Genomic DNA, 14,633 nt, shown 5'->3' on the forward strand with positions numbered 1-14,633 from the left:
ACAGAAATAAACTAAAATGAAGATTCAGTGTCACCACCCTTTGCCTTTTAAAAAGCGCCAGTTCTCCTTCATACACTTGTGCACATTTTTTCAGGGTACTTGGTTGTGCCAAGCATCTCAGGGAACTTGCCAAAGTTCTACTCTGGATTTAGGCTGTCTCAGTCTCCTCTGTCTCTTCATGTAATCATGTATATCTTGGATAACTATTTGACCATCTCTTGGCAGAGTCAGGTTCATGGAGGAGAGTCTGTTGACAAATTTCTTCACCTTCTCTTGACATATTCTATGTTCTACACAGCAATGTGGCGTGAGTGACATCTGACTAGGAGTACTGTATTAGACCTCTGACAGTAAATGTTAAAAAAAGATACATCAAAAATAAAAGTCAGTGCAAACACTTTTATTGAACCAGTGAGTTGCAACAACAATTCTGTACAAGCAATCTTCCCTCCCAATAAAATATTTCTGGCATAAAATGAATGCTAAAGCACAGGGAACCTCCAGATCCAGCAAATGTGGTTTCATAGGAATCTGATTCCTGCACCAAACTGGACCCCATCACATATCCTGCAAGATGGGGAGAAAATCAGTTGAAATCAATAATCAAGCAAACCAAGAATTTCCAGTGCATGTTAGGGACACTAGACATAGGGCATGTGTCTCTTGAACGAATGCTCTTACCATGTGTATGGAATGTTATCATGTATGTCTGCATGATTAAACAGAAAAAGCTTTTGTTTTATTCAAATGAATTGATAAGTGAGGTTCTGACATTGCTCAGTGTTTACTGTGTTTGGCTTGATAAGACCTTGAGTATACGCCGGTCAGCCACAACATTAAAACCGGTAACTCGTTTTAGTGTTGTGGCTGATCGGTATATTTCAAATATGTCAGCAGATATGTGAGATGTACTGAATGAGTTGAAGAGATCCAACTTTACGTACATTATAAGCATGACTGGTTTTTTCTTTGGTCTTTTCTAACAAAAATTCATTTTTCAGCATCTTTTTGCAGGGCGGCTATTGGACATCAAGTAAACCTAGTGTGCCTTAAATGTAATCTAATAAGTTAAATTCAAAAGGTTATGTTAGCTAAAAATAGTTAACCTAGCCAGCCTTACCTGTCTCCACTCTGGACTCCCATGGGAATGCAGTAATTCAGCTCTAGCCTGGCAATGTTCCCCAAACGCAGCACGATGCCCACTCCATATGACCATCGGATGCACTCTGCCAGTTTCCTCAAATGCGCTTTTGGCCCCTCACCTGAGTACGAACAAACAGAATATACCTGCAAAAGCCTGTATCAGTAATTTGAGCTCTGCTTTGCCCAAACAAAGGAAGTCCAAATACCAAACCTGAATTATACAAAAGTAAGCTTAAAATTCAAGTTCTCCTTATGTTTCATATTACTCACCATAGTTAAGGTTACAAAGGTTTCCCGCATTGAGGAAGAAGTGTGTTCTGAAGAGGTCACCAAAGCCCCCCCTGCCTGGTCTGAAGGGCAGAGGGGTGTAGAGGTGGAGGCCTCCAGCCCAGTAGGCCTCTCCTCCCAGGTAGTCGCCTGCCATACCAGTAATACCAGCACACAAACTTTCAATTAACCATCAAACTTCAGCCTGGTTACCAAGCAACTCAGCCAAGTTAATATCTCACCTTCACTCTGAGGGCCCATACTGTACATACTGAATCCCCTGATACTGGTGGGACCACCTAGATAGAACCTAGGTCGACGAAGACACACAAAACATACAATACGTAATACAGTTATGAGCTTTCTCTGAGTGCAAAAACAACCCATACCATTTTTATACAAGTTTTATCAAGGTTTTTAAATTTAATGTAGTTTGATGAAGACAGTCGGTCTGAACTCAAAGGTTTTCAAACTGTGAGGCGCAGGAGAGTTGGAGAGGGGCCATGGAGGAAGACACACGAGGCAAAAATAGTGTGTGAGGTGAAAGGAACAGATGCATGCTGGTCTTCTGAAAACAACTGGAAGTTAGTCAATGTAGTTTTGCCCCGCGGATACCAACACAGTCAGCAGCAGCAGCAGCAGTGGTTGTGATGCACAGCTCACTGAGACAATTAAGGTACCCGCAGCGCGTGATTGTCGCAATTTGCACCAGAAATCACACTCCTTCTGTGACTCATTAGTCAAATCTGAACGCTTGACATGATACACATATTTTTAGATTCAGTGTGACTTACACTTTCTGAGAATATCATTACATCTCTGTTGTCAATCATTTGTGATTCCTGAAGGTTATAATTTTTAGTTTTTAAAAAAATTGCTTCAGAGAGGTGTTGATTCAACTGTGTGATCATTCTGGGGGATGTAGTTTGTGGTGTCGTTGCATTGTATTGCGTTACATGGACAGGTGTTTGTATTATTCTGTCCACCCCATTTATATCAGTTAGGGCAGGCTAAATAACAGAAAACACCTTTCTTTATAAAGCAGTACAGTTCAGCAGTACAGTTCAACAGCACCATAAAAAAAACATATAACTCCAGAACTTCCCTTAGAATCGTCACTTTTTTAAGTTTTCTTCAGTATCACAGTGATAGCTCTCTGTACATCCATGGATGACGCCAATTTGCCAAAATGAAAACAAATATAGGCCGACAAAATAGGCTTTTGTCTGAGGGGGAGGCCAAAGTGTGAGGCTTTGAAAACCCCTGGTCTAGTTGATAATGGCAATAGGTTGGTGCACTGTATCTCTGTACCTGTCTGCTATGCTTGTTGGCCTGTCACCAATGGGTAGGAGCAAACCACCCCACAATGAGGTAGAAAGGACCTGGAGAAGAAAGTCAAAGGGTTTAGTCAAGCTGACTCGGGCACATAATCACAGAAACAGCATACTAATAAAGTACATCAAATTGTTGTTGTTTTTTAAACATAATAAATGTATGCCCGGTTGAAGAACTACACCAATGTTTTATGTAAATTAGCCTGTTGGTCATTTAGTAAATTTTTCTGCTTAACTGGCTCTTCTCACAAAAACCTGGGTACATTGATTGAATTCTTTACCTAACACTTAATAGCTGCACATGAAAATTTCTAAAGTTGAGGTTAAACTGTGTTAAGAGCCTTTAGATGAAATTGTTGGCTAATTGGCAGAAATGTCAAATGTAGAAACTCACTGAGTCCCAGAGGAGTGTTTTGTTGAGCTGGATCTCAAAGTCCTCCTTCAGGAAACTAGCGTCTCCCCCAGTGTAACCAGCAAGTTCCTACAACCACAACATCAGTAATATTGTTTTCATATGGCCTTTGAAAAAGCTCTGACTTAGTGGCGAACAACAAACCTGATGGATCTTCAACAGGCCGCCTTTCCTGGGAAGTATGGAGGAATTTCTGGTGTCAATGACCATAGCATGCTGAAAAACAAAATGGCACTGTTCACACAAGCAACAACTAGGTTTATTTCTACAGTGTCTTGCTGGATATTCCGTTCTTACCACTATTCAACATAATCCAAGTCCACCATCCACAATCCCCCACACAATGTTACTGGAATTAGTAGCGCAAAAAATGTTAAAACCCTGACTTAAGTGCTGAATAACAGATTTGGCATGAATGTCCTGACAAGGTTCTTCATGAAACTTCACAACTATTTCAGACCTCACAGTTTAAAAACTGCAATGTAAAACAGATGACAAATACCGAAAGGGAAGACTTGAGGGAATGGCCACTCTCCTCCCGGACGGCGAACGAGGCAGTGCGAGCCAGACAGCCCAGCTCTCTCCAGACTCCCTCCCACTTTACAGTTTGGTTGGTCTTCCAAACAGGGAACTGTGTGTGGTAAATTGGTAATAAGACACCCATTTATTTCTTTTATTTTTATGCAGATTTCATGCAGTAAATGAGCATACAGCATCCACCGTTTGTGAAATAGCAAACTATTGTCTCTTTACAAAAAAGAAAGAATAATGGCTCTCTGAAAGTCTCTGAAAAAAACCCAAACATATTTTTTACAAACATTTTTAATAGAACAAAAATGTGAAAAAATAGACACAGAAATAGAAACAAGTATTTACGCTCAGTTCTGCAGAGATGCCTCGATCCGTCTCCCTCAGCGAACTCCATGGAAATTGACCTGTTACTTTGTATACGTTGACTGAGATACTGAAAATGAAAAAAGAAAAGAGGAAGTTTCAATACCCTGCTACGATTCCTTTGTAATTACAAACCAAATATATCGAAAGTTACGGCCTAGATTGCGCAGGCATTTACTGTACCTCCTAACTGATGAACCCAAATCTAAAGCTTAAGTAGCAGGAGAGTTACTTTATCTGCCTAATGTCCAACCTCAGCTAATGTGCTAATGAACAAATGATATAAACTACATCACTTATAGCAAAAGAATAAGCCTTTCCACAGATATAACAGACACACACGCAGGCCATGTATCAAGGGGATTAGACCTACAAACAAATTTATTTTATGAAGCTGTTCATATCTTACTTGCGCTCAAAGTGTCCTGGTTGGGGTTTGAAGAAGGACAGGCCGTAGGATGTCTCTTTGGTGCCATACGAGAATTGAAAGGTCATTTTCTCTGCACGACCAAATACATTGGGTAACTTCAGGCCCAGTACCTGTAATTAAAGTGGGTGAGATGTGTGTCAAGGTATAATACCGTCGTCACAATGACATACAACTTTAAAACAACCCCAGTGTTGCAAACTGAGCTCAAAATGAAAAAAATCTTTAACGAAAGAAACCAGTGTACTGATGCCAGTGTGACACTGCGGTTGGATCCAAAACAGTATGTGGCCTTTCGGAAAGTGGATGGTGACATGAACCATCGCAGCACTCACCATGCTTCCTTCATTGTTTCCAACCATGGTGTTGTAGCTGCCCGTCATCCGTCTCAGCTCAGTGACCTCAAAAGTCACGTCAAGCCCGTTAGGAAGAGCGTCATCACCTAAGGGGAAGAGAGAGCAGAGAGGATATGAAAATGGTTTTCCGTTCAGTTTGAAACAATGAGACATGGTTAAACAAAGAAAATTAATCATTATAATTTGTAGATTTATTTGGAAAGAGCCTATACATAACCGTAAGACTGCGCCGTGACTGACAGTACCTCGGGACGTGTCAATAACAACTTCAACTTTTCTGAAGATACCGAGACGTAGTAGCTTCTGTCGGGCTTCATGGGATTTTCGCATAACCTGCACCACAAATTGAAGCATGTGTTGATGCCAGTAACTGCTATGCACAACCACAACCGTTAATTACGTTAAGTGATGCTGTCTACACATGCACCTACATCAATCAAGTTTTTTGCCCGGAAAACTTCTGCGATTTCATATGTCAACAGGTCCTCCTTGGTTCTTCCGAGCCCATCTATGTGCACTCGTTGAACCACAACCTGAAAAACAAGAGACAGACAGCATTAGGAACATTGTGGACATCCAAATCAAAGCACATTGTGGAGACAGGTCTGGCAATGTGAGAGTCCAAGCAAGAGAGTCGTGTAATTACTGTCTGGAACAAAACAAATCTTACATCCTTGTTTTCAAGGACTTCTTGCTTTGGCTCAATCTCTGGAGCTTCGATGTCGTCTGCTTGAACTCCTAGCTCTGGCCCTTGCATGGGCAGAGGGTCCAGGCTCTGCAGCACAAATTATAAGGAAAAAATATTATTATGACAATCAAGAGTTCTTACAGGGCTCTACCAATAAAGTCTGATTCTACTCCTAGGAATTTAGTATTCTGCACAACAAGTTAATGCCATCCAGCAGATTAGGGCTGCAACTAAAGATTATTTTTACCACGGATCAATCTGATGATTATTTCCTCAATCAGTAGATTAATCATTTTCAAAAACTGAAAAATGTCCATCATAGTTTTCCTCAGTCCTAGGTGAGGTCTTCAAAATTTCTTACCAATTTTCTTTTGATCTACTTATTGATAAATTGGTGAATTGCTCCAGCTCTAAACAACACCGTAATGCTGGGAGATACAATTCACAGAAAATATGATTGAATCAATAAATGTTTTTTTTTTTTTTTTTTTTTTAAATACTCAGAAAATTGTACAGACTTTGGTTGTTGATACGTCCATCTCCCTATCATATACGTATTAGGCAAATGGGAAATGTTGCATGTGGAAAATGGGGACTAGATATGAAAATGAAGGAATGAAGGAAATGAAAACTAAAATGAAAGCAACAAATCCTGTCATATGAGAGCCTGGTGTCAGAGAATGTTTGGCATTTTGCACTATTTTTACTTGAAAAAGGACTAAACCAATTAATAGATTATCAAAAGTTATATTTATTTATAGTTTTGTGTTTTGCACCAATCGACTAATCGATTAATGTCTTCAACTCTAGATTCTAGTTATATTTTTGACTTGTCGGATAACTTTTACTACATTTTCTTACTTTCAGGGTTCCATAAGAGACATCGGTATTTCTAAAAGTCAGGCTACAGCCCTGTACGAGATGAGTAAAGTGCAGTGGTGGAAAGTGATATGCAAGTACGCACTGTATCCTCAAGTACTATACTTAGGTACAGTTTCGAGATCCTTCTACTTTACCTGAGTGTTTCCATTTCAAGCTAGTTTATACTTCGACTCCACTACAATTCAGGAGGAAATACTGGGGAAGGGGCCACTCTGCACAGTGAGTACTTTAACTTTCGGTACTTTCAGTATGTTTTGATGCTCATACTAATGTGCTTGTAGACTAAGTATTGCAGAGTGCTATAAGCAAAACACACAACAACGCAGCAGGACTTCAGTGAGTGGAGGCACCACTAGCATCTCACATCGCCGTCAAACGTTTTGTTTAAAGTACGAAGCGAGACGCAGTGCGTTTACGTTTCGCTTTGGAGTCACAAACTAGCGGCCACGTTTTGCAGGGAATTGATTGAGTCTGTCGTTACAGAGCTGGGCGCCTGAGCCTTGCTGTGGTACGCACAGCATGGGCCTTTTATTACAGCTCAGTAGCCAGATAAGTCACTGAACACACAGGGAGGTCAAAGTCATAGCTGACACGTTCACCGGACTTGTCCTTACCCGGGCGTGGACGGTGCCCATGCTGAGCTTCGCGGCGCGTTGTCCCGGTAAACGTGGGCGAAAACTTTGTGCGGAGAGCAAACTAATTTAACTAATTTAACCTACAAGCAACCGGAGAAAGGCGAAGGAGCTCCGTAGAAGGAGGCGGCCATGTCACTTCCTAACCACGCCTCCTGCTGGTGCGCGTTCAACGCGCCAACGCTGCAAAATCCGAAACGATGAAAAGAAAATTAAACACATTATAAATAAATGCATACAACACTATTTCCACATCTACAACCACTACTTTTATTATTACGTTATATTAAATCATGTCATATTGTCAGTGGTGGAATATAACTAAGTACATTCACTCCAATATTGTACCGAATACAGTACTTCCTACTTACTTTACTTGAGTAATTCCATTATATAACACCTGATACTCATAGTCCACCACATTTCAGAGGGAAATATGTTTAGTCCACTACATTCATGTGATGGCTATGGTCACTGTTTAGAAAATTACTGGCCAACTGTTATTATGATCCTTAAAGTAATTGTTCCTGTAAAGATGCTAAAACATTTCACGGTTCCAGATTTTTAAATGGAAAAGATTTGCCGATTTTCCTCTTGATAATTTTAATAATTGTGAAGTTTGGACCAGGTAAGAGAAAACAAGCATTGTGAATGTTTCACTCTGGGCTCTGGGTAACTGTGATGGGCATTTCTCACAATTTTTTGAATTTTTACAAACCAAGCAATCTATTGATTAATCAAGAAAATAATCAGGAGATTAATCCAGACTGAAAATAATAATTAGTTGCAGTAGTAAAACAGTTTTTTTCTTTGATAGTCATATAATGGAAGATACAAACACAAACCAAAGTTGTATTACTTTATTATTTATTACTATATACAGTATATTGTAGGAGAAAATGTTATATTTACCAGAGTAATCATTATCATTATCATACATTGTGTTTGTAGTCTTTGCTTATGTTTTTGACGTTCTTACTGTGAGTGTTTAGGCCTAAAGAGTGACGAGGTCAAAAAGGTCACGAGTGTCCATGCTTGACGTGACATGGGCAGCCTCAGAGATAATCCCCATGGTCATTTTGAGGAGTCAACGAACACATGTTCTTGGTAGGTGAAAACCTTTTTTTTTTTTTTCAATATATGAGCAAAAAGGGAAAATCATCCATCAGAACCCTGAGCTAGGATGTGGTCTTCACAACCTCCAGTTGTAAGAGGAAAATGTAGTAGCAAAATCCCAAGAAATGTACTCTGTGTGCCAAGGTATATGAAGAATATACTCTGTGTGTTACAGTATAGACCACAATGTATTGGACATTGATTTTAACTTTTAACATTGATTTCAATGATAATCAGACTCAATCATTGGGCTTGCAGTGAGTAATAGAAGTAATGTGATTAATCTGAATAACGAAAATGATTGTTATAATACACAGTTTGGAAATATTAAAGTTTAAAAAAAATATGGCCTAAGACACCTAGGAGATAGTGGTGTCAGGAGGTACCCAGACTTACCCAGGCAGGCCGGGAGAGTTAGGGATTTTCCAAAGAGACTGACACCATTATTTCCAGGTGGATATGGAAGATGTAACCAAATATGGAAACTATGACATCATTATTTCCTGATGAAGTGAAGTTAATTTTTTATAAAAAGAAGGTGGAGAACCCACCAGCAAGGAGGAGCGATTTGGGGTATAAAAAAATGATGTATAGCTATGCTTAATTCAGTTGGTTTCCGAGGCTAACTCGGGTTTATTTCTCGTGAAAGAATGAACTCTATTGTATTGAACTCTGATCATCTCCAGTGAGTGTTCGTGAACTCTTTGACACTCTAGTAACTCTTCACCTTCACTAAAGTTAAGTTTTGAAAGAGAGGTCCAGAGATACACTCTGGCCCTGATCTGGGCATGTTTTTCTCAAACAAAAATCCACCACAATATACACTCTCAATTACAACATCCAGATGCATTTCAGCATTATAACACTGAATAAATAACATCAGCTGAGTGGAAGAAAACATCAAAGTTCACAGTTGTTCATATGTTGCTGAGCATCTCTGCAGGCCTTGCATCCTGTAACAACAAAATGGGATAAACATTTCCTTCATAATATGGTAAATTTTAAAATGCTTGTGAATATTGTCTTTGTCATGCTGTTTAGATTTGACAAGCTTCCCTTACGCTTCTGTTTTGAACGTCTCATGAGTAATTCTGTCTTCATTTACTCCATCCGGACATTCATTAATGTCTTTTATGCCCAGTGTGGTCAGTGCTGTGGGGGGGGGGACAAAACATTGCTGTCATAATATTAAATTTTGTTGTGGGCTTTGAAGTGATAATTGGATGAATTAAAAGTACCTATAGGTGATGAATGAATAAACACGCTACATCATATGAAATATTGTAAGTATAACTAGTGGTTCTAGTACAGAAAAAGTGAATACATACAGTATATGGAAAAATGAATGCATGAAAATATTGTTTATTGTTTTCTCTGGTGACCTTTGAATTATGTAGCCAATATAAATAACAATGATGCAGTTAATTATAATGAGAGTGTGTGCAGTGTCAGTCCCTCTACCAAAGAAAGTCTTAAAGTGTCCATGTTCTGTGCTCACCGTGCTTGTATTGTGCAAAAGTGATGTATTTTTGATTAGTGGGGTCCAGTATCCCAAAGACTGCATCCAGGTTGGACTTGTTGAACAGATTCGCCCCTTTCACGCCACTCTGTTGAGAAATCTTCAGCTGTTCCAGCTGCTCAACAAGGAACTCTCTGGGTTTCTCTGAATGAAAGAATCAATCAAAATACATCGACAGATCAATGCTATTAAGGTAGTGAAGGTTGAAATACAGAATGCTTTAGGGAAAGTTCAGAGGGAAAATTCGGAAAAAAAGCAACAAAATGGAACCTAATATGAACAGTAATTAGTAAAAATGTAGCGATACAAAATTGATATTTAGTTAAATACACTTTACATACAATATCAACACTTAGTTATCTCAACTGGATGACTATTTGTGCTGTGTTAATAGGTGTAAGTAGCAACCTCAAAATGTAAGACACACTACAGAAGAAGACACCATGTTTTATGTTTAGTTGTGACATTTTCAGCTTATATTTTAGGTTATAGACTTCTCCTTAAGGTCTAACCATTAGAACTGTAGATTATATACACTCAGTTGTCAGTTTATTAGGTACACCTAGCTAAAACTAATGCAATCTAATACAACAGTCCTGCAATAAAATTTCCCTTCATTAAGATTATAATGTTCAGTTTTTATTTAAACTGTTTTAGAGAGGTGAACTTTATGAGTATTTTAAAGGATGTAGTTTGTGGTGCTGCTGACCTGTATTCACCCTGACCTCGCGGATATAAATGGGGTGGACAAAATAAAAGAAAGATCTGTCAGTATTATGCACACATACTGTACATTCAGTTTGCAGCGACACCTATTTTAAACAGTTTCAACAAAAAACTGAACAGCACAGATCCAATCCAGCACAGATGCAGTTCAGTAAGGTAGATTTGCGTCTGAAAAGCTAACCACGAAAGCTGTTATGGTCTTTTAGTTACCTTGGTATGTGTGTTATAATTTGAGCTCGATCGCTAGCTATTGCGAAAACGTAGTGTTTTTCAGCACAGTGTGTTCTAATGTTGTGTCTAAAACAGAGAAATAAGCTCTAACCGGGTCTGTGAAAGAAAAGCATGCTGGTCAGGTAGTCCATGAGCTCGATTATTTTGTGTTTTTTGAGATAATCGGCGGCGTCTTCTTCTCTCTGCGTCGCCATCCTTTACCAATTCACTTTTGTTTAAACCTGTTGCTATGATACGCGACGTCCAACCGTTGCGGCGCGCGCAGACACACTTGTTTGTACTTCTTTATACTTGTGAGGTCCCTCGCCGAACATCCGGTAATGAGTGACCCCAACGGTTGCCCGGACGCTAACCTGCTACCAAGTCATTGCTTGTATTATGATTAAAAACAAATAATGATGTATTCTTCATGAGGGCTGTAACTGAGAATTATTTTCATGACTGATCAATCTCAAAATATTTCTATAAGGGACAGTGTGGCTCGCTTAGTGCGTTTAGATAGGTACGACAGTTCTTTGAAAAACGATCTAATATCGTTACGCAGTATTTATGTTTTTAACGGCCTTTAAGAAACCCCATTTCCCATAAGCCCTAGACGTTCGCGACGGCTCCACAACAGAGGCGAGCCCGTCAGCAGGGCAGTGAGCAATGAACGCAGCAGAAGTTTCTGAAAAGCAGAGATAACAACTAGAAAGTTAAAAACAAAAACAAAAAAAGTGAGTTTTATGGATATGGGCGCGACCACGTTACAATGACGTAAGTAACCGCGCTGCCAGGCTTGTAGTTTCCGTCGTGGGAGTTGTAGTTTTTTTTTCTGTGCACACGCAGTGATTATCGTTACACTCTGTTAAAATAATGGAAGAAAATTAAAAAAGGATCGCAGTTCAAATTTTTTTTTTAATTTTTTTTTTTTAATAAAGACTGGTAAAAGAAACGCTACGTGAGAGTTACTGAAGCTCGTGGAACAGAGGTTAGCGCTCAAGCTCCTCAAAGGTGAGTATGTCCCAGTTTTCTATGATAGGAAGCTCAACATCTGTGTTTTTTTTTTCTTTTACTGTTGGTCGGACAAAAAAAGCAATTTGTACATGTTAACTTGGGCCTCAGAGAGTATTCATGAGCCCTTTTCACTATTTTTGACAATTTATACACTGGAAAAAAATCAACTATTAAAGAAAATAATTGTCAGACTTGTGCATGATGAAAATGAAATGGTTGCAGTCTTACAGTTCTCTTATGATGGAATAATAATAATTAGCCTTAAGTTTTCTTTGTGTTATTGACTTGGCGCTTGATGAAACTTTATAAAAAACGACCACAATAAAAATTAAAACAACTTAGTTCTTAATAGATTCTGACAGAGTGTGACTACAAGATTGGGGATGGAGGACCCGTCACAGGTGATATTGTACTTCGGTGGTGTGAATTTCTGACAAATTTTTAATTAATCAAATTATGTAGACAGAAATAATATGGAGGGAACCTGGGGCTTTTGTGGACCCTGGGCAGTAGCCCGCTTTGCCCAATTCATAACTCAGCCTTGCAAAGGTCATGTCTTCATGTGTCTTCTTTTGTCTGACCAACAGTCCAAAACCCAAAGATATTTAAATTGCAATGACAAAATACAGAAAAAAAAGCATCAAATCTCCCCCATTTTAAAGGCTGCAAACAAAGAACATTTTTGCTTGATAAATTATTTTAAATATTAACGGGAACACTTTACGTCCCCCAGTTTAGTATTTATAACCAGTATACAAACATCAAATGCTTGAATATTTCTTATAAAGGTTTCACCAGATTGGTAACTATCAAAATTGTTGAAGATTAATTTAGAAGGTTTTGTGAATATTTCTGTATAGAATATTTACCAAAAAATACTGCTAAACTTTTAGTTTATTTTTATTTAAAATACATTTTGTCTGCTTGGTCGAAACCATCAACTACTTATTGACTTTAGCAAAGTTGCTGTGTGTTCATAAAGTTTTCTTTTACTCTTATATATTTCATCACTCCTTCTAAAAATGCAAACACATTCAAAAAGGATGAAGAGGTGTATTAACAACAGATGGATACAACTAGTTGTATAAACAAAACAATCGTGTTCCAGATAAGATCCTTAACCATCCTTAAGCATTTGACTCCACTTCTGTTTGTTCCATTGGGAAAAAAAAACAAACACATAAGATATCCATTTGCAGATGTCCCAGAAATGACTCTACTCCCAGGCACGTTTCAGCCTCTAGCAGTGAGCAAAGACTGGACACGGTCTGCTCGATTGAGTGTCCATCGCACGGAGGTTGTATAATTCCACATCAGTCCACCTTTTGTTCTGCTTTAAGCTGCTGTAGTGCAGCAGCCGCTTCTTCTTTGACTTTGTAACCCAGCAGTTCTGTCTGAAGCTCCCCAGGCTTTGGTGGGATCTCTGGTATACTCTGAAAAAAACAGCAAGCACTGTTAAGCACACACTGAAAAACTGGGCTATTTGGTTGGGTGGTGTTGTATTTTTTTAGAATTCCCATGCATTATTGGTGAACTATTGATAATATGACATAAATCAACATATTTTTCAGCAGCTACACTGAAATTTGAGCCCTCTCAAACACTAACAGTAATAATCTGTTTTTTGGAACTGATTCTGACACAGTAGTGCGAGATGGATTGAAGCAGATGGGTATGTACATCACTGGTGATGTTTTTTTTTTTTTTTTTTGTAGTGTCCAAACTTTTCAAAAACATGGAAATGATCATCATAATTATTTCAACACATCCTAATATTTTGCAGACTTGTTTATTGATTTCATCTACAGAGCATCTACAGAAAACACAGACAGATCACTGTGGGGAAAAAAAGGTTTATTCTGTCCCTCACCAGATCAGGTAGGTAGTACTGATGGACGACCTGTGCTCCTGCAAACATGGCCAGTACACTTGATCCAAACATCCTCAGGTACCTTGGCCAAGACACACCGGCTGGCATCTTCACAGACTTCCTCAAGCTGGAAAAAGAGAGAAAGAGATCGGGATACAAATCACAACTATATGCCAGAAAGGAGCATCTTTGTCTGCTCCCCTTTTTAATTTGTTGCCAAGTAGAACATGTCAAATTCTTTACTTGCTGAATAAAAGTGTTATTATCTGCTAAAACTGTAAAATAATGCCTCATATTCAGGACCATGCCTCATATCACTGGAAACTGAATTCAAGGATCCGGTATAAACAGCTACTGTAGGTGTAGGTCACCATAAGGGTTTTCTAGGTAAGTAAAGACCACTATTTTAATACCACATGTACAGTGTATGATTGCAAACACATGCACAGTGGATCTATCCACTAACACCGAGGCTACTGACTGTTTGTTAGCCCTGTTGTAACAGATACCAAAAATAACACACAATTGTGACAGAGCAACAGATACATAAAGTGACACTGTTAAAATCTTACCTTGTTTATTTCACTGTCATTTAAATAAGTAGCCGCAAAATGAAGCTCTCACCATCTTTAACACAAGTGTCACCTAGGTCGTGCTGTTTAGCTAACACGGAGATGGTTTAGGAAATGAGGGCACTCACTCTGCCTCTATTTGCAGACACCACAAACGTTAAGATTTCATTTCCCTGCGCCCGCTCATGCATTTGTTGGCTTCGCTTTTGTGAATTTATTGGTAGAGGTGGATTGCGATCACGTTTTACGCTTCAATGATTAAAAAAAGCCCACTTGCTTTCTATCCCAATACGTTGAGTCTGCATCTAATATTAGTATTTTTTGTATCTTATTTGTTTTTATTGAACAGCTAACCTCGCTAGCTGCATATTGCGCGTCTTACATTGTTGTACTAGTTTAAGTCATGTAAATCAGGGTAGTTTAAAAAAAAAAAAAAAAAAAAGAGTAAACGATACTCTAGAAGGCCCGGTTATGGGATTTTCACCAATTGTGTACTTTGAAATCGTCCTGTTTTTAACGGTGGAGTTGTACGCTTCGCGACAACACGCGATCTTTGACCGCTGCGTTC

The 14,633-nt window shown here is 38.8% G+C and overlaps 3 protein-coding genes across 4 annotated transcripts; all 3 read right to left on the reverse strand.

Annotated features, from left to right (window-relative positions):
* Nucleotides 1-384: 384 nt before the first annotated feature.
* Nucleotides 385-7,197, reverse strand: samm50 (SAMM50 sorting and assembly machinery component). 2 transcript variants are annotated; one of them, XM_040133300.1, is made up of 15 exons: nucleotides 7,018-7,197; nucleotides 5,504-5,608; nucleotides 5,265-5,366; nucleotides 5,079-5,166; nucleotides 4,813-4,919; nucleotides 4,460-4,590; nucleotides 4,033-4,120; nucleotides 3,659-3,787; nucleotides 3,301-3,372; nucleotides 3,139-3,225; nucleotides 2,722-2,792; nucleotides 1,653-1,720; nucleotides 1,414-1,560; nucleotides 1,121-1,262; nucleotides 385-567 (listed from the first exon to the last, which is right to left on the reverse strand). In XM_040133300.1, the coding sequence occupies exons 1-15, from the start codon at nucleotides 7,036-7,038 to the stop codon at nucleotides 522-524; spliced, it is 1,404 nt and encodes a 467-aa protein (XP_039989234.1). In that variant the 5' UTR covers nucleotides 7,039-7,197; the 3' UTR covers nucleotides 385-521. The 2 variants fall into 2 exon arrangements, with proteins under 2 accessions (XP_039989234.1, XP_039989233.1); XM_040133299.1 differs by having other exon boundaries at nucleotides 1,414-1,569.
* Nucleotides 7,198-7,901: 704 nt separating this feature from the next.
* si:dkey-42p14.3 (EF-hand calcium-binding domain-containing protein 10) lies at nucleotides 7,902-10,934 on the reverse strand. Its single transcript, XM_040133301.1, has 4 exons — nucleotides 10,719-10,934; nucleotides 9,650-9,814; nucleotides 9,213-9,303; nucleotides 7,902-9,104 (listed from the first exon to the last, which is right to left on the reverse strand). The coding sequence occupies exons 1-4, from the start codon at nucleotides 10,819-10,821 to the stop codon at nucleotides 9,059-9,061; spliced, it is 405 nt and encodes a 134-aa protein (XP_039989235.1). The 5' UTR covers nucleotides 10,822-10,934; the 3' UTR covers nucleotides 7,902-9,058.
* A 614-nt stretch (nucleotides 10,935-11,548) lies between these two features.
* On the reverse strand, nucleotides 11,549-14,197 carry c8h12orf73 (chromosome 8 C12orf73 homolog). The gene is made up of 3 exons (XM_040133302.1): nucleotides 14,066-14,197; nucleotides 13,494-13,620; nucleotides 11,549-13,056 (listed from the first exon to the last, which is right to left on the reverse strand). The coding sequence occupies exons 2-3, from the start codon at nucleotides 13,599-13,601 to the stop codon at nucleotides 12,937-12,939; spliced, it is 228 nt and encodes a 75-aa protein (XP_039989236.1). The 5' UTR covers nucleotides 13,602-13,620; nucleotides 14,066-14,197; the 3' UTR covers nucleotides 11,549-12,936.
* Nucleotides 14,198-14,633: the final 436 nt, after the last annotated feature.

Source organism: Xiphias gladius, chromosome 8 (assembly GCF_016859285.1).
Source record: "Xiphias gladius isolate SHS-SW01 ecotype Sanya breed wild chromosome 8, ASM1685928v1, whole genome shotgun sequence".
Taxonomy (NCBI): Eukaryota; Metazoa; Chordata; class Actinopteri; order Istiophoriformes; family Xiphiidae; genus Xiphias; species Xiphias gladius.

What these genes read in the sequence shown, in the direction of transcription:
- si:dkey-42p14.3 (XM_040133301.1), bottom strand. Translation starts at nt 10,821, where the DNA reads ATGGCGACGCAGAGAGAAGAAGACGCCGCCGATTATCTCAAAAAACAC. An exon ending in GCTTTTCTTTCACAGACCCG is followed by an intron (nt 9,815 to 10,718) that starts GTTAGAGCTTAT and finishes TCTTTCATTCAG; the next exon opens with AGAAACCCAGAGAGTTCCTT. An exon ending in TTTTGCACAATACAAGCACG is followed by an intron (nt 9,304 to 9,649) that starts GTGAGCACAGAA and finishes CCCCCCCCACAG; the next exon opens with CACTGACCACACTGGGCATA.
- c8h12orf73 (XM_040133302.1), bottom strand. Translation starts at nt 13,601, where the DNA reads ATGCCAGCCGGTGTGTCTTGGCCAAGGTACCTGAGGATGTTTGGATCA. An exon ending in AGTACTACCTACCTGATCTG is followed by an intron (nt 13,057 to 13,493) that starts GTGAGGGACAGA and finishes TGTTTTTTTCAG; the next exon opens with AGTATACCAGAGATCCCACC.
- samm50 (XM_040133299.1), bottom strand. Translation starts at nt 7,038, where the DNA reads ATGGGCACCGTCCACGCCCGG. An exon ending in CCCTCAAGTCTTCCCTTTCG is followed by an intron (nt 3,373 to 3,658) that starts GTATTTGTCATC and finishes TTTGTTTTTCAG; the next exon opens with CATGCTATGGTCATTGACAC. An exon ending in CCAACAAGCATAGCAGACAG is followed by an intron (nt 1,721 to 2,721) that starts GTACAGAGATAC and finishes TCGTCGACCTAG; the next exon opens with GTTCTATCTAGGTGGTCCCA.